At 41.4% G+C, this 19,161-nt stretch overlaps 1 protein-coding gene across 2 annotated transcripts in view; it reads right to left on the bottom strand.

Moving 5' to 3' along the window:
* The window catches only part of LOC310863261 (sodium-coupled neutral amino acid transporter 3-like), a 150,100-nt gene that overhangs the window by 55,835 nt on the left and 75,104 nt on the right, over positions 1 to 19,161 (bottom strand). For both annotated transcript variants that reach the window (XM_083771469.1, XM_083771470.1), the window contains one exon: positions 16,742 to 16,834. In XM_083771469.1, coding sequence (XP_083627595.1) covers positions 16,742 to 16,834 — 93 coding nt within the window. The remainder of the gene's footprint in view (positions 1 to 16,741; positions 16,835 to 19,161) is intronic.

The raw sequence follows: 19,161 nt of genomic DNA, 5'->3' as shown, positions 1-19,161 counted from the left end.
AAGGCAATGCTTTATGCACTGCCATGTGTATACAGTATCATTATTAACCATAAGTGACCAGGGGCAAGGCAATGCTTTATGTACTGCCATGTGTATACAGTATCATTATTAACCATAAGTGACCAGGGGCAAGGCAATGCTTTATGCACTGCCATGTGTATACAGTATCATTATTAACCATAAGTGACCAGGGGCAAGGCAATGCTTTATGCACTGCCATGTGTATACAGTATCATTATTAATCATAAGTGACCAGGGGCAAGGCAATGCTTTATGTACTGCCATGTGTATACAGTATTATTATTAATCATAAGTGACGTTCGACCCCAACAGGGCAGGTCATGACCCCACTGTGTGAGATTGTGTTATGTGAAATCCATTTGTAATCATTAGCCCCACTTAGCTGCCTTGTGTGACCTGACCTCGCTGTGGAAGAGGCTGAAAAAGCTAATAAAACATGTCATGTTGAAACCTTGTATAAAGGATATCCCAGGTACAGTAGCTATTATTTTTGGTCAAGATCTTGGTAATTCTTTTCATTGGTTCAATAAAACCCACTTAACCCATTCTGACCTGAGATCAGATTCTAAAAATGTCTGTTTGAAAATGACAGTTTTCTGAAAAAGCTATGTTTCTATGTCAGTCGTTCTTCGATCTTTCAAAAATAGCAGACCTACAAGCTCATAGCGCGCCACTCGGTGGCGCGCTATGAGCTTGTAGATCTGCTATGAACCAAAAATCTCTGCAAAATACGACACCAGAGCGAACAAATAAAAGCGAAAACGGTCGCATTTTCGCACATTCGCACATTCGCCACTGATGTGGAAGCTTGCATGGACTTCAATTGGTTTTTTTTAAATGCGAATTATTCGCACGAATATATCGCGTCGCTAATTCGCCAGTGTGTAATGACCTTTACTTGCTAAAGAAATGCATCGAGAACCTTTAGCTACGTGGGTGATTTAAAATCTGTGTTACACATGTGCGACTGTATGATGAAGTAGGGCATTTTATTTACAAAATCTATACATGGAGATACAAGGTTTCTGTCCAACAACAACAATGTGATTTATGTCCATAGTGTCTGTGAATCATCTCCATACATTATTGAACTAGAACTTTAACTAGAACTAAGATGAGAGAACATATTACTCCAGTTTTGGCATCACTGCACTGGCTTCCGGTTGTTTTTAGGATTGATTTTAAAATTATTTTACTTGTCTATAAAGCCCTCAATGGTCTCGCACCTTCCTACCTACATGACTGCCTGTCTAAATATGTCCCAAACCTTCCTACCTACATGACTGCCTGCCTAAATATGTCCCAAACCTTCCTACCTACATGACTGCCTGCCTAAATATGTCCCAAACCTTCCTACCTACATGACTGCCTGCCTAAATATGTCCCAAACCTTCCTACCTACATGACTGCCTGTCTAAATATGTCCCAAACCTTCCTACCTACATGACTGTCTGTCTAAATATGTCCCAAACCTTCCTACCTACATGACTGCCTGCCTAAATATGTCCCAAACCTTCCTACCTACATGACTGCCTGCCTAAATATGTCCCAAACCTTCCTACCTACATGACTGCCTGCCTAAATATGTCCCAAACCTTCCTACCTACATGACTGCCTGTCTAAATATGTCCCAAACCTTCCTACCTACATGACTGTCTGCCTAAATATGTCCCAAACCTTCCTACCTACATGACTGCCTGCCTAAATATGTCCCAAACCTTCCTACCTACATGACTGCCTGCCTAAATATGTCCCAAACCTTCCTACCTACATGACTGCCTGCCTAAATATGTACCAAACCTTCCTACCTACATGACTGTCTGCCTAAATATGTCCCAAACCTTCCTACCTACATGACTGCCTGCCTAAATATGTCCCAAACCTTCCTACCTACATGACTGCCTGTCTAAATATGTCCCAAACCTTCCTACCTACATGACTGCCTGCCTAAATATGTCCCAAACCTTCCTACCTACATGACTGCCTGCCTAAATATGTCCCAAACCTTCCTACCTACATGACTGCCTGCCTAAATATGTCCCAAACCTTCCTACCTACATGACTGCCTGTCTAAATATGTCCCAAACCTTCCTACCTACATGACTGTCTGTCTAAATATGTCCCAAACCTTCCTACCTACATGACTGCCTGCCTAAATATGTCCCAAACCTTCCTACCTACATGACTGCCTGCCTAAATATGTCCCAAACCTTCCTACCTACATGACTGCCTGCCTAAATATGTCCCAAACCTTCCTACCTACATGACTGCCTGTCTAAATATGTCCCAAACCTTCCTACCTACATGACTGTCTGCCTAAATATGTCCCAAACCTTCCTACCTACATGACTGCCTGCCTAAATATGTCCCAAACCTTCCTACCTACATGACTGCCTGCCTAAATATGTCCCAAACCTTCCTACCTACATGACTGCCTGCCTAAATATGTCCCAAACCTTCCTACCTACATGACTGTCTGCCTAAATATGTCCCAAACCTTCCTACCTACATGACTGCCTGCCTAAATATGTCCCAAACCTTCCTACCTACATGACTGCCTGCCTAAATATGTCCCAAACCTTCCTACCTACATGACTGCCTGCCTAAATATGTCCCAAACCTTCCTACCTACATGACTGCCTGCCTAAATATGTCCCAAACCTTCCTACCTACATGACTGTCTGCCTAAATATGTCCCAAACCTTCCTACCTACATGACTGCCTGCCTAAATATGTCCCAAACCTTCCTACCTACATGACTGCCTGCCTAAATATGTCCCAAACCTTCCTACCTACATGACTGCCTGCCTAAATATGTCCCAAACCGCCCCCTAAGGTCTTCCACTGCTGGCCTGCTCGCTTTGCCTAAAAAAATGGCAACTAAAAAATACGGGGAAGCAGCTTTTTGCTTCTACGGGCCATCGGCATGGAACAAGCTCCCACTGTACCTTCGTCAGGCAGCCTCTGTAGACATTTTTAAAGCTCAGCTCAAGACCCACCTCTACAACATTGCCTTTAAGTGATCTTATATTTTTTGTTATTCATGTCCTCACTGTATTGCATTACTGCTGTTTTTTAATGTCGTTGCCTTGCTTTTCTTTTATGCTTTTCTTTTCTTTTATTCTCCATTGTTCTGTAAAGCACTTTGAGCTGCATTTGATGTCATGAAAGGTGCTATACAAATAAAGTTTTATTATTATTATTATTGAATGGGTCTTCAACACAGGAACCCACCTGAACTCTAACATCCATATTCTGGATAATACCGAAAACAGGACAGTCTACAAGCTCACAAGAGATTTGGTATAGATTACACATCACTCTGAAGCCATCTATGAAATCAATGGAAAAAGTTCAATATGAATATGTTTATTGTAATATAAGTAATATACCTTGAAGACCCCTGATTGATTGTGGAAGATGTCTTGGGGCAACGGTGGTTAGAGGAGCACGTTTGTAACCAACAGGTTCAATCCCCCAGACCGGCCACCACCACCTTGAGCAAGGCACTGAACACCAAACCTCTCTCCAGTATAAGACTGTGGTTGTACTGAGCAGTAATTGTTTGTTAAATGTGCTTTATATTAACCCATTCTGACCTGAGATCAGATTCATACGAGGTTTCCACTGGACACACACTGGTCTGATTAAGTGTGCTTTATATTAATAATCTAAATCTGCAAAATAACTAGTAGTAAAACAAATCTGTCAAATAAATACATATGAGAAATATTGTGGGAGTAGAAGTAATAAATATCATCCTTCAGTAAAGTGAAAGTACAGTAACACAACATCTTAAATACAGTACTTGAGTTAATGTACTTAGTTACTTTCCAGTTCCACCACTGGCAGATGGTCTCAGTAAGACACAGCTGGCTGTATTTTGCGTGTCTTAAGTACCAGGTCTTATTCCCTAACTTGAGTAAACTAAAGACTTGGAGGCGTGGTCAATGCCATTTGGCTATTCTGAGTGGCCAAAGAGCATTGATCACGCCTCCAGGTCTTTAGTTTACTCAAGTTAGGGAATAAGACCTGGTACTTAAGACACTCAGGGGTCGATTTAGGACTTCTATTTTACTTACTTCTATATTACTAATCTAATTACAGTATTATGATCTGGGGGCGTGTAGTATGTCATATTGCAATTTTGGGCATGTTAAGAAGCGCTTTTGACACCCCCCGGAGTGCGCAAAACGGCCTTGAATTAGTCATGGGTGTGTTTAAGGCGTGTTTGAGACGTACCCAATCAACATGTCCGTACTATTCTCTTTACCAGTCAGCTGATGTCACATACGGAATGCGCACTTTGGGGATCGTGGTATGACATTTCTTCAGGCTGGCACCATAGAAGACATGACATGCCTTTGTCACATTTGGGTTAATTATTCCTATTGCACTGCATGCTGTCACCTTTATGCCTCAAAAGAACAGACCCACCTTTCAGATCGGAATGGAATTGCGAGTAGATGCGTAATTAATTAATTCGATAACGATAGAACCATGTACCATACAGCGAATGAAAGCAAGATTCCTAAGGAATATGGAGATTTTTACATTTAATAAAACGGTTGAGAAATGAGAGAACCATGAGTGTTTATAGGCTAATATCAAGGTTTTTTTATGAAAGACCAAACGGGCTGTGAACTTGAAGAGCTCAATCACCATCCCGACACGGAAGAAATATAGCCTAGTGCATGCATGTATATGCACTGTTGCACTTGCACACAGTAGCCTACACACGCTCTTTATTTGTTTCTATTGAAAAACACCAGTAAAATAACGTTTATTATATTTTATTTCATTCAAGTCAAGGAATGAGTTGAATGCGTGCTGTAATGCTGTGGCCCCGATGGTATGGTCTTCGCTGAGTTCGCTCGTAGCATTTTATTGAAGAAGACTTGAATCGGGTGTGATACAGCATATGAAAGCACATTTCCCACGGATTATGGAGATGTTTTTATTTATTTTTAAGGTTGAGAAATGAAAGAATTATGGCCGTTTCTAATCTCAACATCTTTTAAAAATAGACGCAAAACTGCCATGTCTCATAGAAACAAGTAAATGGGTCTATAAAAATAAGCGCATATAACAGGGGTCTGTAACCTATTTTAAATGAAGTGCCATGTTTTTATTTTCTAAATAGTGAGTCTGCCATATCCAGATTAATTTGAATGACACCACATTAAAATAAAAAAACATATTTTGATTGTCCACAAATATAAAGTTCTTCCTTCTTTTTAAATATGTTCTTGCACATTGTTATAATGATCATTATATATCCCCCTGCAGTCAGAGTTCATAGTTTTAATGAATGAATGTGATGCATTGTGAGCTGGTATAGATCTGCTATTTTCAAAAGTAATCTTTTTATTTAATTTTTGGATTAGCTGTCCTTAGTTGGGCAAATGCATTCATCTGGGGATCCTTGACATGGGAATGTGCTTGTTTTGCACTGGTTTAAACAACATTAGGAGAAAAGCCCAAATAACCACTTTAGAAACAAGAAAAGCAATCACACAGAAAGCAACTTTACAGAAAAATAAGCCGCTTATAATAAACAGACATGGCAACACTCTACCAGCCTCCCAGAGCGCTCAAGTGTCAAATCAAACAGTGCTTTTTGCGTTTATGAGGTGGTCAGACCCACGTCTAATCGTTATGCGCTGAGTGTCTTTAGGTCAAGGGGCTTAATAGCAAATTGCGCAAAGCGAGAATAATTAACATATGGACACTCCCACAATGCTAAAATATTCAGGGACGCGGTATGCCAAATGTGTGTGCGTTCAACACGGGCCGAGTGCGTTCAACACGGGCCGATATGCCTTTCATAATACGAATGTGCGCAGAGCGAGGCCAATTTATGTATCACGACCTGGTAAACCGCACCTTCAAAATCGACCTGTCAAAATACAGCCCAGCCTGCCCACACTTGTTGTTTTCAGTGAGTGCCAGGAACTCTCACTGATGCCAGTATAGCACACACTCAGTATAACACACACTCAGTATAACACACACTCAGTATAGCACACACTGAGTATAACACACACTCAGTATAACACACACTCAGTATAGCACACACTCAGTATAACACACACTCAGTATAGCACACACTCAGTATAACACACACTCAGTATAACACACACTCAGTATAACACACACTCAGTATAGCACACACTCAGTATAACACACACTCAGTATAACACACACTCAGTATAGCACACACTCAGTATAACACACACTCAGTATAGCACACACTCAGTATAACACACACTCAGTATAACACACACTCAGTATAACACACACTCAGTATAACACACACTCAGTATAACACACACTCAGTATAACACACACTCAGTATAACACACACTCAGTATAACACACACTCAGTATAGCACACACTCAGTATAACACACACTCAGTATAACACACACTCAGTATAACACACTCAGTATAACACACACTCAGTATAACACACACTCAGTATAACACACACTCAGTATAACACACTCAGTATAACACACACTCAGTATAACACACACTCAGTATAACACACTCAGTATAACACACACTCAGTATAACACACACTCAGTATAACACACACTCAGTATAGCACACACTCAGTATAACACACACTCAGTATAGCACACACTCAGTATAACACACACTCAGTATAACACACACTCAGTATAACACACACTCAGTATAACACACACTCAGTATAACACACACTCAGTATAACACACACTCAGTATAGCACACACTCAGTATAGCACACACTCAGTATAACACACACTCAGTATAACACACACTCAGTATAACACACACTCAGTATAACACACACTCAGTATAACACACACTCAGTATAACACACACTCAGTATAACACACACTCAGTATAACACACACTCAGTATAGCACACACTCAGTATAACACACACTCAGTATAGCACACACTCAGTATAACACACACTCAGTATAACACACACTCAGTATAACACACACTCAGTATAACACACACTCAGTATAACACACACTCAGTATAACACACACTCAGTATAACACACACTCAGTATAGCACACACTCAGTATAACACACACTCAGTATAACACACACTCAGTATAACACACACTCAGTATAACACACACTCAGTATAGCACACACTCAGTATAACACACACTCAGTATAACACACACTCAGTATAACACACACTCAGTATAACACACACTCAGTATAACACACACTCAGTATAACACACACTCAGTATAACACACACTCAGTATAACACACACTCAGTATAGCACACTCAGTATAACACACACTCAGTATAGCACACACTCAGTATAGCACACACTCAGTATAGCACACACTCAGTATAACACACACTCAGTATAACACACACTCAGTATAGCACACACTCAGTATAACACACACTCAGTATAACACACACTCAGTATAGCACACACTCAGTATAACACACACTCAGTATAACACACACTCAGTATAACACACACTCAGTATAACACACACTCAGTATAGCACACACTCAGTATAACACACACTCAGTATAACACACACTCAGTATAACACACACTCAGTATAGCACACACTCAGTATAACACACACTCAGTATAACACACACTCAGTATAGCACACACTCAGTATAACACACACTCAGTATAACACACACTCAGTATAACACACACTCAGTATAAGCACACACTCAGTATAACACACACTCAGTATAACACACACTCAGTATAGCACACACTCAGTATAACACACACTCAGTATAACACACCACTCAGTATAACACACACTCAGTATAACACACACTCAGTATAAGCACACACTCAGTATAACACACACTCAGTATAACACACACTCAGTATAACACACACTCAGTATAGCACACACTCAGTATAACACACACTCAGTATAGCACACACTCACTATAGCACACACTCAGTATAACACACACTCAGTATAACACACACTCAAGTATAACACACACTCAGTATAGCACACACTCAGTAAGATAACACACACTCAGTATAACACACACTCAGTATAGCACACACTCAGTATAGCACACACTCAGTATAACACACACTCAGTATAACACACACTCACTATAGCACACACTCAGTATAACACACACTCAGTATAACACACACTCAGTACAGTATAACACACACTCAGTATAGCACACACTCAGTACAGTATAACACACACTCAGTATAGCACACACTCAGTACAGTATACACACACTCAGTATAACACACACTCAGTATAGCACACACTCAGTACAGTATAACACACACTCAGTATAGACACACACTCAGTACAGTATAACACACACTCAGTATAGCACACACTCAGTACAGTATAACACACACTCAGTATAGCACACACTCAGTATAGCACACACTCACGTATAGCACACACTCAGTATAACACACACTCAGTATAACACACACTCAGTACAGTATAACACACACTCAGTATAGCACACACTCAGTATAACACACACTCAGTATAGCACACACTCAGTACAGTATAACACACACTCAGTATAGCACACACTCAGTATAACACACACTCAGTATAGCACACACTCAGTACAGTATAACACACACTCAGTATAACACACACTCAGTACAGTATAACACACACTCAGTATAGCACACACTCAGTATAACACACACTCAGTATAACACACACTCAGTATACACACACTCAGTATAACACACACTCAGTATAGCACACACTCAGTACAGTATAACACACACTCAGTATAGCACACACTCAGTATAACACACACTCAGTATAGCACACACTCAGTACAGTATAACACACACTCAGTATAACACACACTCAGTAAGTATAACACACACTCAGTATAGCACACACTCAGTATAACACACACTCAGTATAACACACACTCAGTATAACACACACTCAGTATAACACACACTCAGTATAACACACACTCAGTATAACACACACTCAGTATAACACACACTCAGTATAACACACACTCAGTATAGCACACACTCAGTATAGCACACACTCAGTATAACACACACTCAGTATAACACACACTCAGTATAACACACACTCAGTATAACACACACTCAGTATAACACACACTCAGTATAGCACACACTCAGTATAGCACACACTCAGTATAACACACACTCAGTATAGGACACACTCAGTATAACACACACTCAGTATAACACACACTCAGTATAACACACACTCAGTATAACACACACTCAGTATAGCACACACTCAGTATAGCACACACTCAGTATAACACACACTCAGTATAGGACACACTCAGTATAACACACACTCAGTATAACACACACTCAGTATAACACACACTCAGCTATAACACACACTCAGTATAACACACACTCAGTATAGCACACACTCAGTATAACACACACTCAGTATAGCACACACTCAGTATAACACACACTCAGTATAACACACACTCAGTATAACACACACTCAGTATAACACACACTCAGTATAGCACACACTCAGTATAGCACACACTCAGTATAACACACACTCAGTATAGCACACACTCAGTATAACACACACTCAGTATAGCACACACTCAGTATAACACACACTCAGTATAACACACACTCAGTATAGCACACACTCAGTATAACACACACTCAGTATAACACACACTCAGTATAACACACACTCAGTATAGCACACCACTCAGTATAACACACACTCAGTATAGCACACACTCACTATAGCACACACTCAGTATAACACACACTCAGTATAACACACACTCAGTATAACACACACTCAGTATAACACACACTCAGTATAGCACACACTCACTATAACACACACTCAGTATAACACACACACTCAGTATAACACACACTCAGTATAGCACACACTCAGTATAACACACACTCAGTATAACACACACTCAGTATAACACACACTCAGTATAACACACACTCAGTATAACACACACTCAGTATAAACACACACTCAGTATAACACACACTCAGTATAACACACACTCAGTATAACACACACTCAGTATAACACACACTCAGTATAACACACACTCAGTATAACACACACTCAGTATAACACACACTCAGTATAACACACACTCAGTATAACACACACTCAGTATAACACACACTCAGTATAGCACACACTCAGTATAGCACACACTCAGTATAACACACACTCAGTATAGCACACACTCAGTATAGCACACACTCAGTATAGCACACACTCAGTATAACACACACTCAGTATAGCACACACTCACTATAGCACACACTCAGTATAACACACACTCAGTATAACACACACTCAGTATAACACACACTCAGTATAACACACACTCAGTATAGCACACACTCACTATAACACACACTCAGTATAACACACACACTCAGTATAACACACACTCAGTATAGCACACACTCAGTATAACACACACTCAGTATAACACACACTCAGTATAACACACACTCAGTATAACACACACTCAGTATAACACACACTCAGTATAACACACACTCAGTATAACACACACTCAGTATAACACACACTCAGTATAAACACACTCAGTATAGCACACACTCAGTATAACACACACTCAGTATAACACACACTCAGTATAACACACACTCAGTATAGCACACACTCAGTATAGCACACACTCAGTATAACACACACTCAGTATAACACACACTCAGTATAACACACACTCAGTATAACACACACTCAGTATAACACACACTCAGTATAACACACACTCAGTATAACACACACTCAGTATAACACACACTCAGTATAGCACACACTCAGTATAGCACACACTCAGTATAACACACACTCAGTATAGCACACACTCAGTATAGCACACACTCAGTATAACACACACACTCAGTATAACACACACTCAGTATAGCACACACAGTATAACATCACACACTCAGTATAGCACACACTCAATAACACAACACTCAGTATAGCACACACTCAGTATAACACACCACACTCAGTATAACACACACTCAGTATAACACACACTCAGTATAACACACACTCAGTATAACACACACTCAGTATAACACACACTCAGTATAGCACACACTCAGTATAGCACACACTCAGTATAACACACACTCAGTATAGCACACACTCAGTATAGCACACACTCAGTATAACACACACACTCAGTATAACACACACTCAGTATAACACACACTCAGTATAGCACACACTCAGTATAACACACACACTCAGTATAACACACACTCAGTATAACACACACTCAGTATAACACACACACTCAGTATAACACACACTCAGTATAACACACACTCAGTATAGCACACACTCAGTATAACACACACACTCAGTATAACACACACTCAGTATAACACACACACTCAGTATAACACACACTCAGTATAACACACACTCAGTATAGCACACACTCAGTATAACACACACTCAGTATAACACACACACTCAGTATAACACACACTCAGTATAACACACACTCAGTATAACACACACTCAGTATAACACACACTCAGTATAACACACACACTCAGTATAACACACACTCAGTATAGCACACACTCAGTATAACACACACTCAGTATAACACACACTCAGTATAGCACACACTCAGTATAACACACACACTCAGTATAACACACACTCAGTATAACACACACTCAGTATAACACACACTCAGTATAGCACACACTCAGTATAACACACACTCAGTATAACACACACTCAGTATAACACACACTCAGTATAACACACACTCAGTATAACACACACTCAGTATAGCACACACTCAGTATAACACACACACTCAGTATAACACACACTCAGTATAACACACACTCAGTATAGCACACACTCAGTATAACACACACACTCAGTATAACACACACTCAGTATAACACACACTCAGTATAACACACACACTCAGTATAACACACACTCAGTATAACACACACTCAGTATAGCACACACTCAGTATAGCACACACTCAGTATAACACACACACTCAGTATAACACACACTCAGTATAACACACACACTCAGTATAACACACACTCAGTATAACACACACTCAGTATAGCACACACTCAGTATAACACACACTCAGTATAACACACACACTCAGTATAACACACACTCAGTATAACACACACTCAGTATAACACACACTCAGTATAACACACACTCAGTATAACACACACACTCAGTATAACACACACTCAGTATAACACACACTCAGTATAACACACACTCAGTATAACACACACTCAGTATAGCACACACTCAGTATAACACACACACTCAGTATAACACACACTCAGTATAGCACACACTCAGTATAACACACACACTCAGTATAACACACACTCAGTATAGCACACACTCAGTATAACACACACTCAGTATAGCACACACTCAGTATAACACACACTCAGTATAACACACACTCAGTATAGCACACACTCAGTATAACACACACTCAGTATAACACACACTCAGTATAGCACACACTCAGTATAGCTCACACTCAGTATAACACACTCAGTATAACACACACTCAGTATAACACACTCAGTATAACACACTCAGTATAGCACACACTCAGTATAACACACACTCAGTATAGCACACACTCAGTATAACACACACTCAGTATAACACACACTCAGTATAACACACACTCAGTATAGCACACACTCAGTATAGCTCACACTCAGTATAACACACTCAGTATAACACACACTCAGTATAACACACACTCAGTATAACACACACTCAGTATAGCACACACTCAGTATAGCTCACACTCAGTATAACACACTCAGTATAACACACACTCAGTATAACACACACTCAGTATAACACACACTCAGTATAACACACACTCAGTATAGCACACACTCAGTATAACACACACTCAGTATAACACACACTCAGTATAACACACACTCAGTATAACACACACTCAGTATAACACACACTCAGTATAACACACACTCAGTATAACACACACTCAGTATAACACACACTCAGTATAACACACACTCAGTATAGCACACACTCAGTATAACACACACTCAGTATAACACACACTCAGTATAACACACACTCAGTATAACACACACTCAGTATAGCACACACTCAGTATAACACACACTCAGTATAGCACACTCAGTATAACACACACTCAGTATAGCACACACTCAGTATAACACACACTCAGTATAACACACACTCAGTATAACACACACTCAGTATAACACACACTCAGTATAACACACACTCAGTATAGCACACACTCAGTATAGCACACACTCAGTATAACACACACTCAGTATAACACACACTCAGTATAGCACACACTCAGTATAACACACACTCAGTATAACACACACACAGTATAACACACACTCAGTATAACACACACTCAGTATAACACACACTCAGTATAGCACACACTCAGTATAACACACACTCAGTATAACACACACTCAGTATAGCACACACTCAGTATAACACACACTCAGTATAACACACACTCAGTATAACACACACTCAGTATAACACACACTCAGTATAGCACACACTATAACACACACTCAGTATAACACACACTCAGTATAACACACACTCAGTATAACACACACTCAGTATAACACACACTCAGTATAACACACACTCAGTATAGCACACACTCAGTATAACACACACTCAGTATAACACACACTCAGTATAACACACACTCAGTATAACACACACTCAGTATAACACACACTCAGTATAACACACACTCAGTATAACACACACTCAGTATAGCACACTCAGTATAGCACACTCAGTATAACACACTCAGTATAGCACACACTCAGTATAACACACACTCAGTATAACACACACTCAGTATAGCACACACTCAGTATAACACACACTCAGTATAACACACACACAGTATAACACACACTCAGTATAACACACACTCAGTATAACACACACTCAGTATAGCACACACTCAGTATAACACACACTCAGTATAACACACACTCAGTATAGCACACACTCAGTATAACACACACTCAGTATAACACACACTCAGTATAACACACACTCAGTATAACACACACTCAGTATAGCACACACTCAGTATAACACACACTCAGTATACTCTGAAAGGGTAAAAATTAGAGCTGGGACTCGATTAAAATAATTAATCTAATTAATCAGAGGCTTTGCGATTAATTAATCTAGATTAATCACATTTTAATCGCATATCATTATTTGACCCGAGAATAGTGAGAAAGCAATTTTTTCAAATGGATTTTGGTATACTAGTGAATCAATGAATAGTGAATACATAAGTTTAAGCAATAAAACATTGTTTTTGTAGTAATAGGGGTAATAATTATTTATTGAATAATTGCACACAACTGTGCTGTAATCCACGCTACCATCGGATAGCCTTTTAAATCCTATTTCCAATCCACGGGGACAAGCAAAGTGATCTCAGCGGCTTCCCCCAGTCTGGTGAACCGTCTGCGGTTTCTGGTGGTGTTATTGTCTGAAGAGGACACGGACACTTGGTGCGCAGGTCCGTCTGAAAACTGCCCAGTGACAACGTTCCGCGGTGAAAAGAATAGTGCGATTAAAATGCGTTAATTTTTTTAATGCATTAATCTTTCTGTAGTTAATTAATCGTAATTAATCGCAATTAGTCCCGGCCTTAGTAAAAATGTACCCAAACACGTCAGTTTGGGTCCCATTGAGGCTCTCAAATAGATGGAAATGACTGACTGACACTCTTGAGTAATCAGATTGTCACCAATGTCATCCAATCCGTGGCGACCAAACTCATACACAGGATAGGAAGAACAAGTGGAAGAGATGAAACAAAGGGAACAATATAAACAATTAAACAAGCCCTACAGAAATCCCTGGACGGGTGCTACACCAGAATGTTACGTGTGGTACTTAACATCAACCAGGATGAGCACATCACCAACAAGCTTCTGTACGGGGCATTACCAAGTGTAACAGAGAAGATAGCAGTAAGGAGGATGAGACTAGCTGGCCACTGCCACCGACATCAAGAACTCCCGGCCAAAAAGCTTGTACTGTGGGAACCAACACACGGGCATCGATCGAGAGGACGTCCCACACCTACCTACGAGGACGTACTAAAGAAAGATACTGGTGCGGAAAGCACAAAGGAGCTGGCCAGATGTATGGAGAACCGAGATGACTGGAGACGCCGATGGAGGGCTCGTCTGAGGACGACGTAGAGAGAGAACAATATACAGTAGAAGGACTGAAGCTGATAAATGGGTTCTCGCTCCTGATTTAGATTAAATTGTTGACCAACCTGAAAATGTATTCTTTTTAATGAAGAACGTATTGTTTTAACCAAAAAGATATCACTACGTTTAAATGAACTATTTGTAAATCAGAGTTTCAAATTGAAAGGATTTACCCCGAGGAAGTTTTATATGATATTATTGCTGTCGAGCAGAAATCTCCATATATTAAAGGGACACTTCACCCTTTTTGCAAAAAAATATATGTTAATGACGTTTAGAAGCTTTAGATCACTTTCCTGGGGGTATTTATGTGTGTGATATGTGGTTTTAGTTATTTTAGATTGTAGCAGTGAGCCTGTTCTCTCTGATGTCATGGACACTGGTCTCACTACCTTCCTGGACTACAATTCCCATAATTCTTTGGTGCACTGCTCCTCCTTGTGGATAGGGGGAGAGCTGTCTTACTGAGACAACATGTAGTCCAGGAAGGAAGTGAGCCCAGTGTCCATGACATCAGAGACAACAGGCTCACTGCTACAATCTAAAATATCTAAAACCACATATTACACACATAAAGACCACCAGGAAAGTGTTCTAAAGCTTCTAAACGTCATTAACATATTTTTTTTGCAAAAAGGGTGAAGTGTCCCTTTAACTTTTTAATGTTTATACTATATAGTGTCACACAAAAGTAGCAGAAATAGCCGATTTATAAGCTGAAAACGCATCGCGGTGCGACGACATGTTTTGAGTTAGTGGATCTATTATTATTACTATTGATTTGGGGGAGGGGGGGGGGGGGGGTGGAACGACATATTTTCACATGGGGGGTCCGCAGCCAATATAGATACTTCTGGTGGTCCTTGACATGAAAAAGATTGAGCATCCCTGACATAGAAACACAGAAATAGGTCTTTCAGAAAACTGTTAGGACTTTCTTTTGGTAAATATCGTCCTCAGGTCTAAATGCAGGGCCGGATCTACCATATGGGCACTTTGGGCACGTGCCCAGGGTCCCTTGGGCACCAGGGGCCCCTAAAAAAAAAAGAAAAGAAAAATACTTTTTTTTTTTTAAATTATTTTAGTTCCACAGATAATTTCCCTGCTAATCCGAATGAAATGAATGGTGTCTAAAAATATGTTTTATTGTTGGTGAGAAGGGCAGCTGAAAAGTGCAATTGTGACTAAAGCAGCAACAATGCGCTAGATTGGCTGTCACTCTGCTTCAGTGCCCAGGGGCCCTCAGTGGTGTTAATCCGGCCCTGTCTAAATGGGTTATATAAGACGATGTGATTTTTCACTGCCAAAGAAGAACACCTGCAGAGACAGTGACTCACCTCCAATGTTTTGCAGCGTGATAGCGATGCCAGCGGCCATTTTCCCCGGCGTCCCGAAGGCTCGGTATCCCAGCTCTTCATAAGCTCTGATTCCTGGAGGCAGAGGCGCCAAAACAGCAACATATGCACAATTTAGTGATGATGTTAATAGAGTGGTAGATATTAATAGTTACATAGCTATACAAACGCAAACTAATTGTGTAAGCTATTTTGTTTTTCTTTTCTTTTTCTTTGGAAACTGTAAACTGTGTTATTTTTCGCGCACGCACGCACGCACGCACACACACACACACACACACACACACACACACACACACACACACACACACCTTTTGAAAAATATGTACCCGTATTTTATTTTTTAAATAATTGACTGTATAATATCACTGCCATGGGGCGTTTAGGAGTCAGCTATTGCTGAACATTTTTAATAAACAAAATAAACTCAGGATGGAATATGATCCTTTCCAGGTCTGGGTAGGTAATGCTAGGAATCAATCAGGATGGAATATGAAAAATCTTAGAAATCCTTCTTGATCATATAGCCATAGACATACTGTTTTGCCTGATGTTTGGACAAAATATGTAATATAAAAAAATCACACACGTGTGAACTGAGTGGTGCAATTCCCCCCCCCCCCTCCCTCCCTCTCTCCATCTCTCCCTCCCTCTCTCCCTCTCTCTCTCTCTCTCTCTCTCTCTCTCTCCCTCTCTCTCTCTCTCTCTCTCTCTCTCTCTCTCTCTCCCTCTCTCTCTCTCTCTCTCTCTCCCTCTCTCTCTCTCTCTCTCTCTCTCTCTCTCTCTCTCATCTCTCTCTCTCTCTCTCTCTCTCTCTCTCTCATTAGAGACACAGCACTACCCCTCTCACTGTTTCTGGCGCCCCCTACTGGTATTATTAAGTCACATACTCGTGCTCACTTATACATACATACAAACAAACATGTACACACACAGGTACATACACACACAGGTACATACACACACAGGTACACACACAGGTACATACACACACAGGTACATACACAGGTACATACACACACAGGTACATACACACACAGGTACATACACACACAGGTACACGGACATTGCTGCTTGTAGGAGTGGTTGCAGCACTCAAAAATAGGTCCCTAGGGTAGGTACCCTCACATGTTCTCCCCGTGTCCCCTAGGGTAGGTACCCTCACATGTTCTCCCTGTGTCCCCTAGGGTAGGTACCCTCACATGTTCTCCCCCCGTGTCCCCTAGGGTAGGTACCCTCACATGTTCTCTCCCCGTGTCCCCTAGGGTAGGTACCCTCACATGTTCTCCCGTGTCCCTAGGGTAGGTACCCTCACATGTTCTCCCCGTGTCCCCTAGGGTAGGTACCCTCACATGTTCTCCCCGTGTCCCCTAGGGTAGGTACCCTCACATGTTCTCCCCGTGTCCCCTAGGGTAGGTATCCTCACATGTTCTCCCCGTGTCCCCTAGGGTAGGTACCCTCACATGTTCTCCCCGTGTCCCCTAGGGTAGGTACCCTCACATGTTCTCCCCGTGTCCCCTAGGGTAGGTACCCTCACATGTTCTCCCCGTGTCCCCTAGGGTAGGTACCCTCACAAAAACTTGCAGTAATCCTGGTCTCTAAACTGCCTCCCCCTGGCCAGCCGGGGCGCCTGATGGAGGGGAAAGGAACTGGTTGGAATAACGTGTTCCTTCCAAGCGCTACGTCCAACCAGGGAAACTCCCCCCTGTCAGGTGTAAAGGAGCAACTTGGACACTCAGGCATGAAGGAAGCATGAGTTAAAGTCCGCTGCTCTCCCCTTGTCCCCATGGGGACTAGGTTGGTCTCCCCTTGTCCCCCATATATGGGGACTAGGTTGGTCTCCCCTTGTCCCCCATATATGGGGACTAGGTTGCTCTCCCCTTGTCCCCCATATATGGGGACTAGGTTGGTCTCCCCTTGTCCCCCATATATGGGGACTAGGTTGGTGGAGGGTGTGTAGAGCCCAGGATCACATTAGATGATTGACACAGGGGTGAAAAATGGGTTACAAAATCGTGGGATAGGCCTATCTGAAAAATGCCACCCAGGGAGTGTGTGTGTGTGTGTGTGTGTGTGTGTGTGTGTGTGTGTGTGTGTGTGTGTGTGTGCACAGTGTCAGGTGGATCCGGCCAAACCCAGATGACTTGATACTGTAGGTGTAAACCGTGAAGAGGGTTGTGTCTGTAGGCGTTGTGTCTGTAGGCGTAAACCGTGAAGAGGGTTGTGTCTGTAGGCGTTGTGTCTGTAGCAGAGCATGTGAGCGGAGCGCGGAGCGAGCGAGGAGCGGAGCGGGGGGATTTTGACGTGAGCGCGGAGCGGGTTTTTAAATGTGTCAGATTGACTAACGGAGCGAGAACTGTCCTCCGCTCCGAGCCGCTCCGAGCCGCTCAATGCACACGGCA

Source organism: Protomyctophum parallelum (genome assembly GCF_964188405.1).
Source record: "Protomyctophum parallelum genome assembly, chromosome: 8".
NCBI lineage: Eukaryota > Metazoa > Chordata > Actinopteri > Myctophiformes > Myctophidae > Protomyctophum > Protomyctophum parallelum.
Note: the sequence above shows the minus strand (reverse complement) of the source record. Positions and strands in the feature narration are given on the sequence as shown.